The sequence below is a fragment of the Vespa velutina genome, chromosome 7 (genome assembly GCF_912470025.1).
Source record: "Vespa velutina chromosome 7, iVesVel2.1, whole genome shotgun sequence".
NCBI classification, from domain to species: Eukaryota; Metazoa; Arthropoda; class Insecta; order Hymenoptera; family Vespidae; genus Vespa; species Vespa velutina.
Genome location: NC_062194.1, coordinates 9,049,158 through 9,066,908, shown reverse-complemented (window position 1 = coordinate 9,066,908; position 17,751 = coordinate 9,049,158). Strand labels below are relative to the sequence as shown.

The 17,751-nt window shown below is 40.8% G+C and overlaps 3 protein-coding genes and 1 long non-coding RNA gene across 9 annotated transcripts in view; 2 read left to right on the top strand and 2 right to left on the bottom strand.

The window, feature by feature from the left end:
* Positions 1-544: 544 nt before the first annotated feature.
* Positions 545-6,961, bottom strand: LOC124950393. 2 transcript variants are annotated; one of them, XR_007101352.1, is made up of 3 exons: positions 2,556-3,287; positions 1,529-2,478; positions 545-1,403 (listed from the first exon to the last, which is right to left on the bottom strand). XR_007101352.1 is itself a non-coding variant. In XM_047497013.1 (2 exons), the coding sequence occupies exons 1-2, from the start codon at positions 5,970-5,972 to the stop codon at positions 1,117-1,119; spliced, it is 489 nt and encodes a 162-aa protein (XP_047352969.1). In that variant the 5' UTR covers positions 5,973-6,961; the 3' UTR covers positions 545-1,116. The 2 variants fall into 2 exon arrangements, 1 of the variants encoding a protein (XP_047352969.1); XM_047497013.1 differs by lacking the exons at positions 1,529-2,478; positions 2,556-3,287 and adding an exon at positions 5,771-6,961.
* LOC124950394 overlaps positions 5,489-17,751 on the top strand; it is a 43,913-nt gene continuing 31,650 nt past the window's right edge. Inside the window, exon 1 of the mRNA XM_047497014.1 lies at positions 5,489-5,724. The gene's annotated coding sequence lies outside the window, so the exon portion shown is untranslated. The remainder of the gene's footprint in view (positions 5,725-17,751) is intronic.
* LOC124950387 (protein tramtrack, beta isoform) overlaps positions 5,754-17,751 on the top strand; it is a 39,936-nt gene continuing 27,938 nt past the window's right edge. Inside the window, exon 1 of one of the 5 annotated variants that reach the window (XM_047497000.1) lies at positions 5,754-6,523. The gene's annotated coding sequence lies outside the window, so the exon portion shown is untranslated. Of the gene's footprint in view, positions 7,708-16,774; positions 17,051-17,070; positions 17,269-17,751 lie in introns of those variants that run through there. The other 4 variants (XM_047496996.1, XM_047497001.1, XM_047496999.1 and 1 more) reach the window with 4 other exon arrangements.
* Positions 10,912-16,309, bottom strand: LOC124950396. The gene is made up of 3 exons (XR_007101353.1): positions 15,859-16,309; positions 14,425-15,620; positions 10,912-14,322 (listed from the first exon to the last, which is right to left on the bottom strand). It is a non-coding gene; the product is annotated as an uncharacterized LOC124950396 (long non-coding RNA).

The window sequence follows — 17,751 nt, the reverse complement described above, 5'->3', positions numbered from 1 at the left end:
TATAACCAGTTAGATAAGATATAAACACGCGTTACCACTGTTAGCGAAGTTCTTGTTTTTTTTTCCAGATATATGTGACTTTATATTGTGTAAAAAAGAAAAGAAAAAAATTAGAAACCTGGAACTTTCCATTTCTATGTTTTCTCTTTTAATACTCATTACCTAGATTTTTTCTTCATTTTTTTTAAGTTATGGGCGTAAAATACATGACACGTGTGTCGGTTATATCGAAGTGAAAGAATGATAGGGATCATTATGTGTAGCAACGATGCCGTTGAACGATGAATTGGAGAAGCTATCTCGCCCTACGACATCTTATTCCATCCTTCGCTTCAATAGTCCTAATTAGGTATATAGCGAAGACATACGTTACGATATCGTACAAGCACATAACGTGGCCATGAATGGGAACATTATCTTAGCTTCCTTACAATATTTGTCTTTCTAAAATCGGTACGATCAAGAGCCTTACTGTATTTGTATTATTAGTTGTTTTAAAAACTCGAGATTGTAAAAATTAGAAAAAAGAAAAGACAAATACCCATAGTCTTCAAAATTTAGATTTTATTTTGGCTATCCTTTCAAAAATCATTCGTAGAACATAAGTTACAAATATATATAGTATTTGTACACATAAGCTACAGTTACATAAGTTGTAGCGAACGTTGGCCTGCATCATCGCTTACGATCGCCTGAAACATTAATGTGATCCATCGTGCTATGTTCCTCGTCCGACAAGGCCATAACGTATATACCTAATATGTACAGTCATAACGTTACTGTTCACCGAACATTCATTCGAAACAGGTTCTCTTTCGGTATCCTTTGTTAGAAAAAAAGAAAAAAGAAAAATAATGTCTTCTTTAATTGGATGAACGTGAAAACTGTTCACGGTTTAGTATTTATTAATATCTTTTTTTATCTTTTAAAGGAAGACGATTGAAATTCGTTTCCTGTTTATTTTCTTTTTTTTTTAATCGAGCAATGTAAATCAGTATCATCGTTTAATTCGAAAATATGAAGAGCTCTCAAAGACGCTTAGCTTAGAGTTCATTCGAAAAGTCATTCGGTTCGCGTCGAGCTCAAGCACTTGGCCATTTCTCAACCCTTTCTCAGTTACGTCACGTTAAAAAAGCTATTTGGGGTCAACACCCCGCTGCCGCGACACGTGTAGTACTCTTCGACTCGGTCTCTCTCTCCTCTTTCTTCGTCTCTTCTTCTTCCTCGCAAACGGCAGGCGCCATAACTGCCACCTCCTACTCTAGTATCCCTTCTACGCGACTTGGCTTCCATTGGATCTCCAAGCTCCCTAGATACCACCGTTCGGGGCCACATCGAGGATCCAGGGATCACGAGTTGATGTCGCGACACTTCCAATTCTTTTCGTTTTTTCAACCTCACTCCTACGTGTTTACGATAAGAAAAAAAAGATTTCAAAGAATTAATTATGACCATAATACTCTATTACATAATTCTATTCAAAATGCCATATCGTTTATAGGTAATCATACAGATATCTTCTACGTACTAACGAATTTTCTGCGAAAGGAAACTGTTCGTTACATTCATCAAAATGGACCTTCTCTTCTCGTTTGGTAGTGAAGAGACTAAAGCAAAGAACATGACTATTTTCTTTCACACTAAAGAGTAAGAGAGAGAAAGAGAGCAAAGAACACTCGTGGCAAAGGAAAATGATACAGCCCTGGCAGTGGGCGCATACGACTGCACATCGAGTTTCTTAGAGTGCGCGCACGAGCGTCAAGCTAGAATCAGCACGCTAGAGGCTCGCTAGAGCTAAACGAAGGACACGAACGACAACGACGAGAGAGAAAAAGAGAGAGGGAGAGAGAAAGAGAAAGAGAGAGAAGGAGAAAGAGTCAGAGTCAGAAGAGTCAAATCATCGCGACGGCAGAGCAGCGAGGACGGCGTTAGTGGCGGTGGCGATGGTGGTGACGCTCCCCTTTACCCGGATTCACGTCGTTTACGTACACGTCTGCACCCCTCCGCCCCGTCTTCCAACGGCAAGCGCGTCGTCCCCCTCTCGCCGTCTCTACACCCCTTAGCAACCGAGCTCGAGCTACGCTCTCCACTCAGTCGCTTCGTCCTCGCTCACGCTCACTCTCTTTCTCTCTCTCCCTCTCCCTCCCCTTTTGCCTTCTCTGCGCTTATGTATCTACTGTGTGCTTCATGTATGTCTTTATATGTATGTGTGTCCGACCTCCGAGTCTTTTCCCCTCCCAACGGCTTTTTTGTCCGTATACGCCTCGTCGTCCATTGCGACGAGCCAGCCTCCAAGCCTTTTTATCAGTCGACCGAAATGATATGCGGGAATTCATCCGCAGCGGAGAGACCAGAGGCTACCCCTCGTGAAACCCGCTGGACAACGCACTGCACCATCCTCACCTGCGTTTCCCACCTTCCTCGATGCTACCTTATTATTTATCCTTCATATATGTATAAAATATATCCTTGATGAGTCTGAAATCAAAGAAATGAAATAAAGTGCTTTATTTTCAGAATCATTTAAATTTTCGGATAAATTAGAAGAGATATACTCGTTGTCAATTTCCCTTATGTTCTTCTCATGATTCGAAATATGTAATTTCGCTATTATATCATCGATTTTTAAATTGTGGCTAATCGAAAATGGAAAAGCTAAAATCGAAATCTTATCTGCGCATTTAAGCACGCGTGTCGGGGTAAACGTGTCAAGGTGCCGGCAGACGTAACAACGCGGCGAATCCGTCGCAAGATATAGCAGCGAGGATGGATTAAGACGAAGAAAAAGGAGAAAGCAAGGAGGAATAAGTGGGACGAAGAAACGCACGCCCGACGACGACGACAGGCATACGATTCAAAGGGCCCGTGAATGGAAAGTTCAAGCAGATTCGCGCGTTCCTTATGTCTGAATTATAAAGTTTAAACGGAAGGAACAATCAAGCTTCTTTCTCTATCTTTTCCTTTTTCTTTTTATTATATCTATTTAATTTTCCATTATCTTCTTTCGTCATTGTTATATTCATCTATTTACGACTTTGTTAACAAGAAAATGAAAAAGAATATAATCCGTTCGTCCTGAATTAGTTTAAACGATATAGGATGAATCGTATAATCTAATTGATTAGAAATTCTTTGCTTAACGATTTTCGTTATCTACTTCGAAAAAATTTTTATATTGTAAAACTTAGATAGTAGTAGAACAGATACGAATTATATATTCTGCAGGTTCTTTAAAATCTATAAAAAGAAAATTTAGATGATTATATCGTATTTTATGAAGTATTATAATTATAATACATTTATCGCATTAGGTCCCGTTTTAACAGTTCGTAACAATTTATTTTTTGATTACAATTTTATTCGTAATGGAAATAAACTTTATTCTCTGTATCTCACTTCTTCCTCGCTATTTATCTACTTTTCTCGCACTTTTGTGTCGGTAGACGCAAATGCGGTTGGTAATTGTATACCCTACGTTTTAGTCACACTGAGAAAACGATCTCAAAACGAAAAAAAGTTTCTATTTCTCTCTCTCTCTCTCTCTCTCTCTCTTTCTCTTTCTCTCTCTCTCTCTCTTCCCCTCTCTCTCCCTCGCTCGTGCGGTAGCAGCGCATCCGCGCAGAGGATATTGCGCAGCGCGCGTATCGTACATACGCACGCGCGTGTCCTACTAGCGGACGCGCCTACTCTCTTATATCTAGTTGCCCTTCTTCCTCGTTTCTCTTTTTTCACTTCCTTTCCGGGATGAAAATCTTTCTACTTAGACTAGTTAGCAAATTTAATTCGATAGAAATTCGTTTCCAGGAGAATCATTTCTTTTTTTGAATTTGGTAGTCCACCCTTCTGTTTTCTTGCTACGTGATAATAGATACCAACAGGAAAGTCTAAAAAATGATATCAGTATAAAGTTTACTAATCTTTAGAGAGAAAGAGAGAGAGAGAGAGAGTTTTACAATAGACAACAAGGATTACGACCCTTCCAAAAAAACATTTTCAATACTACAATCACCTACCTCCTTTTTGAACGATTACTTTTCGTTCTGAATTTAGCAACGCTTTTTTACCTTTTTTTCTCTCTCTCTTTTTCTCTGTTGACTAATGTTCATAGTCATCCAACGATAAATGCCTCCGCGATGAAACGGAGCGTAGAGCGAAACGGCTCAAATTTCCTTCGGAACGCGTCCAATGATCGATCATGAATCGAGCTCGAATAGAAAACAAATTATTCGATAATACTCGACAATTACAAGTGTCCTCTGAACGATCTTAGAAATAAAGAATCTGCGATAAAGTTAATCGATATGTTTTTGCATGATGACAACGTGGTACATAGAAAAACGGACGTGATGAACCATCGAAACCACGTGTTTACTCCTTCTTCCTTGAACATAACCTCGAACGTTGAAAAATAATTCAAGATATGTTTTTTATGAAAAAACATCCTAAGTTAAATCGAACGATAGCATGCATTATAAAACAAATCGTAGCATTTATAAGACATCGGCCGCGAAAGGGTAACGATATCGCACTGAAACGGAGCATACGATGACGTAGGCGAGAGAAGAGGAGGAAGAGAGCGCGCGAAAGAGCGGAGAAGTTTGGTTACGAGCGTGAGAACAAAGGGGCGAAAATAAGCGCCCCTTTTGGAGGGCGATCGAGGGTGCGAGGGAGCGAAGGAAAGGGGCCGACGTGGCGAAGACATATACATAGACTCGGGAGGAAGAGAACATAGACAAGTCCGTTGAGCGGGACAGTCGAGAGAGATAGTGGAGTGAGAGAGAAAGAAGAGAGACGAGAGCATGACGAGAAGAGAAGGTGGTGGAAGAGGGGTACGTCGGCGATACGCGTAGTCGCGCGCGCAGGATAGCGCGAAGGCATCGAGGGTGCGGTGGAGAGAGACACGATGAACGATGGAGAGCGGATGGAGAGGACGAGGGGATGCAGGGCGGTGGGTAGAGGGGACGTCTCCGTCGCGTCGACGACGAACCGAAGAGGGTGGAGTGGGGTGTAGAGAAAGAGAGAGAGGTGCGGAGTAGAATTGTTGGATGTTGCTTGACTGTCTTTCTCTTTCTCTCTCTCTCTCCCTCTCCCTCTCCCTCTCTCTGTTTCTCCGTCCGTTAGACTTCAGTGATCGGTCAAAAGAGGGCGCTCAAGAGGGAGGCGGGTGTTATCCGAACGGTATGACGATGACAACGAAGACGATAACAGTGACGACGATGACAAAGACAACGACGACGATGACAACGGCGAGGACGACGACGACGTTGAAGCAGTGAAGGGTACCAGGAACGGAAAGCACGGCCGTGGCGCTATGCGGGCGTAGGCGAGGTTCCGTGACGACCGTTCGGTGGCGCAGCAGGAATTCCCCAGCACGGGAGGCGCGTACCGGGTTGGTCGATTAGGTGGTATGTGTGTGGCTCTCTCCCTCTCTGTCCATCGGTCGGTCCGGTCGGCGGACCGTCTCTGTCTGTCTCTTTCTCTAGCACGCTCTTTCTCCTCCCTGGTACTCCCTATCGGTGGACGCGCGGGCGCGCGCTTGCGCCTGTGTGAGCGTCGTGCGCGTATCTGCCCCGAGTCCGCGCCTCGACTTGCTGACATGGCGTCCTAGCGCTGCACGGGCCAAGTCGCACGTCCTCGGTGGAGAGGCTCTCAACCCCGTCGTCGTCGTCGTCGTCGTCATCGCTGCCGTCGTCGTCGAATCGAGTGCATCTCGAGGATGCCAAGGTAAGTCGACGTACCTTCATCGTCCGTCGCGTGCATTTCTACGAACCTTCCGATACGACGAGCCGTGTACGCACAACGGATTCCTCGAAAAAGAAGCGAAACGCCACCGCGACAGCAACGGCGACGGCGACCAACGTCGGATCGTCGTTCGTTCGGGTGTCATCGGAAATAACATCGGGCGGTGTCGATATGCTGAAAAATACATCTCGCGCTTTTGACTTGACTATGATCGAGAGGGTCGTTGCCATCAGACGACAGTCCTTTCTAGCCGAATCGATACTTCGCTCTCTCTGTCTCTCTTTCTTTTTCCTCTATCTTTTGTAGGGGGCGAGACACGATCGGACGACTCCTTGCCGCTTCATCCCTTTTTCGCCCTACTTTTACCCCCTCCCCTTTTCCTCGTTTCGTTTCCTCCATTCCTCTCTTCCTCCCTTTTCTTCCAGTTCTCTTTTTCCGTCTCTCTCCTCCCTTCCTCCCGCCATATCAGTCTCTCTCTCTCTCTCTCTCTCTCTCTCTCTCTATGGCACAGTCAAGCAGGATGCTATTTTCTTACGATTCCGCGAGTCTATCTTCGCTTTGCCAACCTCGCTTATGTTCATCGACGTATACGCATGCGCACTCATCGTTCGCGATCGCGTGTGGCACTCAGAAGGGTTAATCTCGAATGGAAAAAAGAGATAGTATGAAGGAGATATTAAGGGTGTGAAGGATAGAGAAAGACGAAAGGAATTAAAAAAAAAAAGAAAAGGAGTGAGAAAAGGAAATGGAAAAGAGAGCGTAAACATAGGGCGGAAAAGAGGTTAGTTTCGTGCTTCTTAGAAAAGGATCATTGAACGAGTCAAGGCAGGCGTGAGAGAGAAAGAGAGAGGGAAAGGGTACTACGTGGCTTATCGAGGCGCATCGACAGCAACGTGCATCGACGTGGATTTTCACTCAGTATCGAGAGAGGGTTGCGTAAATCTTTTCCTCCCCTTTTCTCTTCGTCCCCTTATCTTTGTTTCTCCCTCCTCTGTCATCCTTCCTCTTCTCATTTCGTCTTATAACACATACACAAAGGAAGAGAGAGAGAAAGAGAGGGAACATACATACACTCAGCAGGCAGTGAATAGCACGCACGCACGCACGCACATACGTACGGCGTCGTACAGTGTGGCACGATTGGTATATGGTGCCGTCCATAGTCGTCGATACGCCCCAGGGTGTCCAGTAAACCTTGCCTCTTTTCGACTTCGTTCGACTCTTTTCGAGTCGAGCCGCCGAACGGAGCCGAATCACTACGAACTGTACCGAGTCGTACCGAAGGAAAGTCGAGTCGAATCGTACGAAGTCGGTAGGATTCGAGTTGAATCGTGTCGTCGTCGTCGTCGTCATCGTCCTCCCTCCCCTTTTTGAGCCCGCTTACCCGTCCGCCGTCCATCCTCCCTCTAGTGTTCATTGAGCCACACACGCTCGCTAGTTATACGAGATTGTGGTTGGGCCTTCCTTCATGGGAGAACGTCATTATCGCGCTTCTATCTCTTTCTCCCTCTCTTTTCTTTTTCTCTCTCTCTCTCTCTCTTTCACTTATTGTGCTACCCTTTTTCCTGATTACGCGTCTTTTCGCAAAGAGAATAAAACATCGTGCCACGCGGTTTCTCTGTATCCGTCCATCTTATTTGCTTGTCCTAGCGCGCTCCTCTTATATCCCCTACCACTACCATATCATCGCCACACCGTCCATAACAGGTGAGTCGACTTCGAATCTTCTCCGTTGTCGTCGTGCCTTACAAACCACCACGCATATTCCTGCTTATCTAAAAGTTGTGCCCCGAACGTTTGTTATTGTGGTGAAAAAAAAAGGAAAAGAGATAAAAGAGTCGAAGTTGTGTGATATGTGCCAATATGAGGATGTCGTCGTTCGTGACGATGACGATGATCAAAGTGTTGTTTGCTTGTGATGGACGGACAAAAAAGTGAGCCAAAAAGGCAGCCGAGAAAAACAAGGTACGTACAGTGACGTCCGTCCCATTCCTGTGCGTTCATACTCACTCTCTCTTTTTCTCTCTCTCTCTCTCTCTTTCTCTCTCTCTCTTTCTCTCCCCCCCCCCCTCTATTTCTGTCTATAATTTCTCTTCTCTCATATTTTGTTTTCGCTTTTGACCATCGGAAATTATGAATTCGGTACAATTAAATGATGGAAGATAACGCGTATTTGCAACGTGTAACGATTGCTCACATCTGGGGCGATGAGAAAGAGAGAAAAGTGTTGTATGTGTGTCTATCTGTGCATATGGTGGGGGAGTTAGGATGGAGACCCGAACCCTCGATAGCGTCTGCTATAAAAGTCGCGAGAACGTATATTTTGTCATCGAAGGCGTGGTTCGTCTAGGGAATCTTGACATCGTGTCTACGTTTTATCTTTTCGACATAATTTTTGTCGTTATTATGAGGATATTTCTGATAGCTTTGGTTAACTTCGTTTTCTTTCTTTTCTCCCTCTCCCCCCTCCTCCCTCTCTCATACTTCTTTTATTTCAAAACTTTTTTCACTACGTTTGCTGAAATTATCACATGACACTACGTCCATATCAGCCAAATATCTTGCCTTCGCGTGGATGATGATTCATTTTTAAATAATTAATACAAGAAATTCAAAATTGAGTGAAAAAAGAAGAAAAAAAAGAAAAAAAAGAAAAAAAGAAGAAAACGATTTCCAGCGTCGATTCTTGAGAACGTTGGTTATCTCTAGGAGGCATTTGCCTTATCTTTTACAGATACGCATATAAGTACGCGACCGCGTGGTGATCAGGCATGGCTTCGTGCGAGTTCTAACCTACCAAAGTACAAAACACACGTCGTAAGAGATTAGATTTGTTCCACTTTTCCATGATTGCATACCATCCGGTGGTGTACGCTTTCACATTATTTAGAATTTTCTCGTGTATCTTCTGTCTCTTGATGGCAAATTAGACGAATCAATTTTTTTTTTATATATATACATACTAATATATACATTGGCCTTTATTCTCCATTACATTGGCTTTTTCATAGAGTTTGAAACAAAGGGAGTGGGACTAGTTTACCTAAGCGTAGCAGAAGTGTTGGTAGTGACCACGTGGTCTGACAAATATCACGTCACACACCTTATTTTCATCTTACGCGAGTTCTCTTCCCCTTCCTCTCTCCTCCCGTCTCTCCCCTCCCATACTCTCTAAACACACATGCTTGATAATCGTACCGTATATACGCCCTTTTTCTCGATGAACGATCTATGTAAATATCTATGCTCTCGATACGCACGTGTATCGTAATGCCTTCGAAAGTTTCGAATTTATTATGATCGCGATAAGTAGATAAGTTAATGGGCTTCTTTCAAGTATATTCTAACCTATTTGCAAGTATATGTGTGATTGCTTAAACGCAATTAGAAGTGTACTTTTATTATCAAGGTTTCATTTTTTCTTTTTTCTTTTAATTTTTCTTCGGTGGAAATATGTCATTTGTCTTAATTTTAGTAGACACTTAGAGACTAATTGCTGACATCGATTCTTCCACAATAACAATAAAATTGTTAATACTTGTATCGCACCGTTATGCGTTACATTACATACCTTAGTAGCGGTACTCGGTAATTCGACAGACAGCGGTGAAACGGTAGTGGCACGGTAATGTGCCTTCTCGGTTTCAAACCCAACGGTACGCAAGTCATTTTTTACCAAATTTTTTTTTCTTTTTTTCAAAGAAGAGAATGTGTGCTCTATATCCAGGAGAGAATACTCTTATTATGCTAGTTGCGTCAATCTCGCATAAACGTGACTTTCATAAAGTTCATAAAGCTTTTGATGTAAGTTTCTGCGAAATATTTTCTTCCCTTTATGCGTGACAAAAAAAAGAAAACATGTTATTTGAGATATTTCGTCGCATCGAATCAAAATTATGGTTGATTTAAATAAATATATTGCGCGTATATATGTGATTAAACGGAAATACAAATGAAAAAAATTGAAATTTATGAGGATTTAAAAAGCAGTTATGCTAGCATCTTTTTTTTTACTTTCTTTCTTTTACTTCTTTAATTAAATTATTTCCATGATTCGTCGATTTAATGCTAGTATATTTCCTGCAATGCGTTGGTAGTATATATTATATCGGAACGTTCACATAAAGAAGAATATTAATGTTGCGCATTTTTCTGCGGATTCCCGCTTAAAGGAGAGTAACGATTTAATCGCAATGCTCGAGAAAGGAGTTTTAATGCGTTGATTATGATACGGTAACGACGATTTTTACGAAGTACCCACGAGAAATTTCTTCGTTCACCTTACTAAAAGATAGTATAGTTAGAAATTTAAATCACAACGATGGATTTCGATTTAAAAAAAAAAAAGTAGAAATCGATCAATTTAAATTTCCCGCTTTAATAAAGTCACATGACCGTTCACTCATTACCGCGGGAAATTTGAAAAAAGCGAATCGACTTTTTATGGATCACGTTTCGTAAAAAGCATAGTATGCTCTCAGTGCCATACAACGCAGAGTGACGTTAAAAGTGGTGAGGCTTCTCCTCCGCTTACCATCGCTCTTCATCTATTCTTAAGGTCTCTGATTGTATACATAGATTTACAATATGTTTGACGAATTCCTGTTTATTAGATAATTGCATTATTAGATTCTTTCACGTATTTTACGAAAAATCTTTTCGAAAGTGAAGTTAATGCTAATTTTACATATATATATGACATGATATGATATGATGTGATATGATATGATATGACATGATATGATATGATATGATATGATATATGCATATATCGATCAAGGTACATGTGCGTGCTCGAAGATAAAACGTGAGAAACATACGCGTTTATGATGATATTAAATGCGCTGTAACGGCGATGATGATGCACACTACATACATCCCCTCCTGAATTCGTTTTATTGTGCGTGCAAACTTCTATAACTGCGTATTTACAATAATATATGCGTTTATAACATATATGTAATATACATATATGTATACCTCTCTCTCTCTCCCCTCCCTCCCTCTCTTTTTCTCTCTCGCTCTCTCTCCTTCCGTCGAAGGAATATCGGTCTTCGACTGCGATTTATACGTTTCCTTCGTCAACGATATGTTTAGGTATCCGTTTTGCTTGAATATACCGTTAAAGGTACACCAAAATCGTGTTTCTCATTCTTTCGATGATCGGCAGTCTTAATAGCCAATACTGGACGGATGGGATTCCGTTAGTAGGGATACCGTAAATGATGGTAATTAAAAGCCTAATGTAGGACAAGTCACGACGGCACTTAAAGCATACTTTATTGATATCTTTCGACTATCTCTTTAACAATGTATTTTTACATAGTTTACTATGCCATTACTTTAAAAGAATATTTTCTCTTGCTCTTGAATCACGAATAATATCGATCGATTATTATTCCTTAACGTCCAAAGTCTTTCTCGATCCGGCCTACTTGCTTTCCGAGTTTCTTTCTAAATTGAAACACGGTGGTGATCATTCGGAACGGAATGGAACGACCTTCGATTAACGTAGCAAAGAGAACGTGTGTCGAACGCCTTCCTTTCGACACTACGCGTTTTACACTATCTTTTGATACCCCAACTGATAGAATTTTTGTAAATACGTTTTGCGTGTGTATGCAATATATATATATATATATATATATATATATATATATATAGTGTGTATTATAGGTTATACGAGAAAAATATTCAGTTTCTCAAGGATATGTATACTCTTTCGATCTATCGTTAATTAAACTCTCAAAGAAAATAATAGCAGTAAGAAGAAGAATGCAGGCATGTCGAGAATAGGAATAGGAAGAGAGGAACCCTGGTAGAATCAGACACGCGCACACACATAAATCCGCTTTTCTTAATGCTACCAACTATATAAACCGTTTGATTCTTTCTTCGTTAATAACACACCCGCATTAATACAACATCGAGCGGATGAAGGTTCACACGGAGCATTCGTATTAATACAACCATTGCTGTCTTCCGTGCCGTCTAAAAATTCTTCGTCGGGGATATTAAGAAGTTAGAAAAGAGAAAGATAGAGGAAGAGAATGATTTACATTCGAATAAGTTCCGCAAACTTTCTGAGAATATCGTAATGGTTTTTGAAATATTATGTTCAGGATATAACGGTCTCTCTCTCTCCCTCTCTCTCTCTCTCTTTTTCTCTATCTATCTATCTATCTATCTATCTGCGGAGAATTTCATCCAACATTGTCATGTAGGGACATACATATTTACTAAACTCGAATACACATTAAAGCAATAAGGGGATTACTGATAAAATATAACCACAATATTACACGACTGGTAGTCGTGTTGACAAGTTGGTGGGGTTAGTGAGTCGAAGAAGTTGTTGCTCGGATCATATATCCTAACAACATTGTATCACTTTTATTGCAACGGTGGTCGTTGCAAGAAAGGAATACGTATACGAGTGCGAGCAAAGTTGTAACGATACCCGAGAGAGCAAAGTGTAATCGAATGAAAAGGGAAACGTTTTGAAATTCCATTGGATGAGTGATTCGTCGTCGCGTTGTCTATCAAAGATCGTTCATGATTGGTCGGTGAAAATCGGTCGCATTCTCGAACATTCGGTGGGGAAAAAAAGCAAGGTTGACGCCAATGCGAACGTGGTATGAGAACGAATGTCGTCGCGTCGCCGGAAGGGTAGTGGTCGTTGCAAGAGGGTGACAAGAGGAGATGGGGTTAGGAGAGGTTGGAGTAGATGTAGTTGTGTATTGCAGTAGAGTAGTCTAGTAGTGTAGTAGGTAGTAGAGCAGTGTAGTAGATAATAGAGTAGTAGTAGTAGATAATAGAGTAGTAGTAGTAGTAGTGTAGTAGGTAGTAGAATAGTAGTGTAGTAGATAGTAGAGTAGTAGTAGTGGCGGTGGTGGAGTGGTGTAGTAGATAGTAGAGTAGTAGTAGTGGCGGTGGTGGAGTGGTGCTGCTAGTGTGCGGCTGGTGATGGTATGGTGGAGGAGGGAAACGAGTTGTCGAGGGTAGAGGGAGGGAGATGGGTTACAAGCTGACGGAAAGAAAATGGCCGACCTGACCTGTCGATGAGTGCACGCACTCGTGCGTGTCAGCAGTGCGCTCCTCTTCTTAAGTGTTCAGTGCGTATGCGCAGAAACGTATTTCCCGAGGGCCGCTAAAAGAGCGCGCTCTCAAAGAATATTTCTTTAATAATGAACGTTTTAAAATTTTACGAGATTTTTATATCTATATTTTTATATACATTTCATCGAACATTCAATTTTTTTCAACAGAACCGTCTTACACTTATCAATATTAGTTTTTACTTGACTATCAGTATCTTATTTATTTATCTCTCTCGTTACAATATAGTAAACGAAACTACCATAAAAAGGAATATTATTAACGTTCCGTGAGATTAAGCCGAATAAACAGTTAAATATCGATCCATCGATAGAAGATAGAGCACGTAACGCGTTTGTAATCGCGACCAAGATGCAAGTTAAAATTTTTATCTTAAAAAATGAAAAGAAGAGAGAGAAAGAGAGAGAGAGAGAGAGAGAGAGAGAGAGAGAGAGAGAGAGAGAGAGAGACCAAGGAGACGGAGACGGACGACAAAAAACGTTTAGCACCTTGTAGACTTCGAAAACGAATCGGAAATGTCGTTCCAGGAGGATTCTAAAATGTGGGACATGCGCGCCTTCTTCATGGCCATGTTCTCCCTTCTCTCTTCCCTTCTACTCACTCTCTCTCTCTCTCTCTCTCTCTCTCTCTCTCTCTCTCTCTCTCTCTCTCTCTCTCTCTCCGCCGTGAAATCTTCCGTTAACTTTGTACCTGGAGCTCCCTGATGGTTAACGGATCGGCCCATACCTGTATTTCGCGTCGACTCGTGAGCGGTTACATCCCCTCCTTTCCTCTCCCTTCTTCTTTTCCTTCCCCACCCATTCTTGCTACATCTCCACCCTCTTATCCTTTCTCGTCCTCAGACTTCGCTTGCTTCTCTCTCTCTCTCTCTCTCTCTCTCTCTCTCTCTCTCTCTCTCTCACAAGTTTCTCTATCTCTTTTTCTTTATCCACAATGACGAACATCCGTCACCTTGTTATTTATTTGACTTTATGCTGTACACACGAGAAACAGATGGACAGCTGCTTCGTTATCGCTTTTACTCGATTCGCATTGATTTGTCTTTAAATTATCTGTACATAGGAATGTTTTAAAATTGGCACGACCACGCCCTCGATTCGAGAAACGATATTTCTTTTCCACGTGATATTAAGGATATGGTAAGAATAGCGAGCGCATGTTTCTTTTACCCCGTTTCGAGATATTCTTCAAAGTTGTACCTTTGAGCATTTTTCGAACACGTTTTGCGTTGTTATAGATTCTAGCATAGACGAAAAATCAATCGGCATACGTCCAACACTATATATTCAATAGTTCTGCGTTTTGCTGTAACAAGCTTTTGCATATCCTATTAGTTGTTATCGAATTTCAAACTCGGTTCCATTTTTTCTTTTTTCTTTTTCTTTTTCATTTTATTCCTGGAACATCTTCGTAAAATAACCATGAAATTGATTGAAAACTGATTTTTTTACAGAGATTTATCTAAAAAACAATAATTTATCATGTTAATTTTTCGTTTTATAAGCAAGAAAAAACCCCCCTTATATTCTTAGAGAATTCAATACTAGGACCAACATAATAAACCTTTGTCTTTCGTTCTCTCTCTCTCTCTCTCTCTCTCTCTCTCTCTCTTTCTCTCTCACATACACACACACACAACCACCAACGACACATTCACGTATGTCCATGATCGTATGTATTTCCTTCTCCGAGAGGACTGCGAGCGGTCGAACTGTTGATCCAAACGCATCCTCGTGTTGTCCCACACCCCACTACGCCCCCATCTTTTGTGGGAGGAGGAGGTGCTGCGACGAGGAAGGGATATTCGACCGCAATCCACACTCATACTTGTTTCGAAACGTTCTCTTCTTTCTTTGTATTGTATAAAAAAAAAAAAAACAAGTCAAAGTATTACGATCCTCATTTTTTCTTCTCTATCCTTTCCTACGAACAACGATTCATATATTCTATGAGAGTAGAAAATCTAAGGAATTAGAAAAATAATTCTATCATCTTAAACGCCATCTTGAATCGTTAGAAATTTTCTTTCAAAACATTTTTTCTTTATTTAAATTTGCGCATTTCTATTGTTCCAAATTTTATGTATTTTCACAATTTTGGCCTAATGAATATATTTTAATTTGATATTTCAATTGTTATTTGTAGGATCTATAATTTTGTTTGACGTATGTTATAAGAAAATAAATGTATTATACTTTATATATGTACTTTAACCTAGTGAGCGAAAACAAAAGTTGTAGCACGAAGCGGCTACAATTGTCTTTTTATTTTTTTTCTTTTTAGGCTACGTCTCATTTTTCACCTCGTATCGATCGGCTAGTAAACATTAAGAGAAGATTGTGTTGTTCCATGTCCAACTACCCTCTATATGTGTACATATATCGTTCGGCCTTCGATTACTGTCGATGTTCTCTCTCTCTCTCTCTCTGACGAAGTTCCGGGATTTTATTGAAATTTTCCACTCGATAGTCTCATCAGTGATATATAAACGAGCGGCGCCCGAAGCGAACGGAAATCGATCGACGAACAACCTTAATCCCGTTGATTCGACGAATCCACGAGATGTGATAAACGGTAAACAGAGTGGAAAAGAGATGTATTTCGTGAAAGACGTCCTCTTCCTAACATCACAACTATTATTGGTATTGTCATTATCATCAAGTTACGCAGGCGCAGCTATATTTTCCTTATTCTCTCTTGCTCGACACTCGATTGCCCTCGAGTTCGAGCCTGAAATTCGGTCGATCGATGGAGCAACCCTACTTTGAGAATAAGAATGTTTGTATATAGGTGTGTATGTGTATGTTGTATGTATTATATACGTACGCATATGTTTCCAAATACACATACTAGTTTTTTCTCATCCGTACTATCTATGATTCTCTCTCTCTCTCTCTCTCTCTCTCTTTTCTCTCTCTCTCTTTCTCTCTCTCTCTTTCTCTCTCTCTCTCTCTCTCTCTTTCTCTCTCTCTCTTTCTCTCTCTCTTTCTGACTCACCCAATTCTTCATTCTTATCGTCTTAACACTCTGTACTTTGCTCAGAGTTTTTTTATTTTTTATTTATTTATGCGCATTATCACGAGTGTAGTTAAAAGCTCATAGACATTAATCAAAAAATGATTATAAATATAAAATAAAAATATTTGTCCGATCGGTAAAATCGTTTTTCTTCAATAGCACAATCGCATAATCAATTATAGTACTTTCCTTCATTATCGACCGTTCGACTCTATTCGCAAGAAAAAAAAAAAGAAAAAAGACTGCTCAGTGACGTACGCTGTTATTAGGATTCCCAGCAGAAATTTCGAACGCGCCTTTATCCTTGAATGATTCAGCGAAATACCTCGGAAAAGAGATACCGATACGTGTCTACTGTATCTTTATCTTTCACTCGACAATACTGAGCGATAGAAGCCGCTCGTGAATTATATGATCTATTGAGAAGTTGTGAAACTTAACCTAACCTCACTTCTTTTCTCACGATGTACATATATATAATATAATATATATATATAATATATATTATCTTATATATATTATATATATATATATTATATATATATTATATATATATATATTATATATATATTTAAATGTATGTAATTGCGAGAAATAAAAATTCGTCGAAAAGAATAGAGTACGCTTAAAAAACGATTTCGTCTATCTTCGTAAAAGTTATGAGTTCGACTTGTAACATTAAAATTCATAAAATAAATTTCCATTGCGGGGTAATTCGAAGTCGAGGTATACAAAAATACACATGTATGGATGATATCGGAAATTGTGAAAGGCAATGCTATTTAGTAGACACCAGTTAGTACGGTGTCGCAAGTATATGCGGAAGTGGTGGCGCAGATTGTGACGGGGAGTGGGGGAAGTCTTAAGGAGTCAAGGGAAGAAACGAGGGAGGGTGGAGAAGGAAGTAACAACCGGGGGAGCTAACGAATCGAGCATTGTAGGTTCTTGAAACGTAGAAGCACTAGCAGTAATAGCAGCACTAGCAGCATGGAACGGTATTCGACATAGCAGCAGCAGCAGCAACAGCAGCATTAGTAGCACTAGCACCAGCAGCGGCGTACATTGTCGTGTCCGCTGTTTCTACGAGTTTCTTTCTCTTCTCTCCTTCTCCCAGTGTGACTCTGCCGCTGCTGGTGTCGATTACGCAACGAGCACGGTGGCCGTGAGAGAAGTGAGTTGCATGCATACGCACTCGACGTATACACAACCTACACACATATGCCCTCGCGATAGAGTTCGGGCTTAAGCGTGGCGCGCATGCGCTTGAGCGTTTAAAGAGAGAAAAAGAGAAACAACGATGCACGTGCGTCGCGCGAGCAACAGGATTCTCGTGCCATGCGCTCGCCAACCTTCTCTACGTCTCGCGGAACTCTATTTTTCTCGTTGCTGGTAAGAACAAAAATATACCATTCTCACTCTCTTTCTTTCTATCTCTTTCTCTCTTCTTTTCTTTTCTTTTTTTCTTTCTTTTTCTTTTTTGTGGGATGACAAAATATCGGGTGTTATTTACTTTGTTTTCTTATTCTTTTTTCTTTTTCAATTAAATTGTTTACCTCTCTCTTTCTCTTTCTCTCTCTCTCTCTCTCTCTCTCTCTCTCTCTCTTTCTCTTTCTCGAAAATGGAGACGATACATAAAATAGAAAATCTCGTTATATTGTCGTAGGCGCATACAGCTTGTTAACGTGACAGTGTTGTAAGAGCAGGAAAACCGCATACCGCGCCCCTAATTCTCGCCTACGTTGATGCTAACCTCTACAACGAACTCTTGAGATTATCGGTTCCTATTTCTTTGATATATACGAATAGGAAGTTAGTCAATTGTTTCTTGAATTTTTTCCCGCCATCTTTCTTAAAACACTATATTAAGAAAAG

Excerpts from the sequence above, each read along its gene's own strand:
- LOC124950393 (XM_047497013.1), bottom strand. The coding sequence starts at position 5,972 with ATGGCAACGACCCTCTCGATCATAGTCAAGTCAAAAGCGCGAGATGTA. Across the intron at positions 1,404-5,770 it reads ACGGCTCGTCGTATCGGAAG|GAGTGAGGTTGAAAAAACGA; the intron begins GTTCGTAGAAAT and ends GTAAACACGTAG.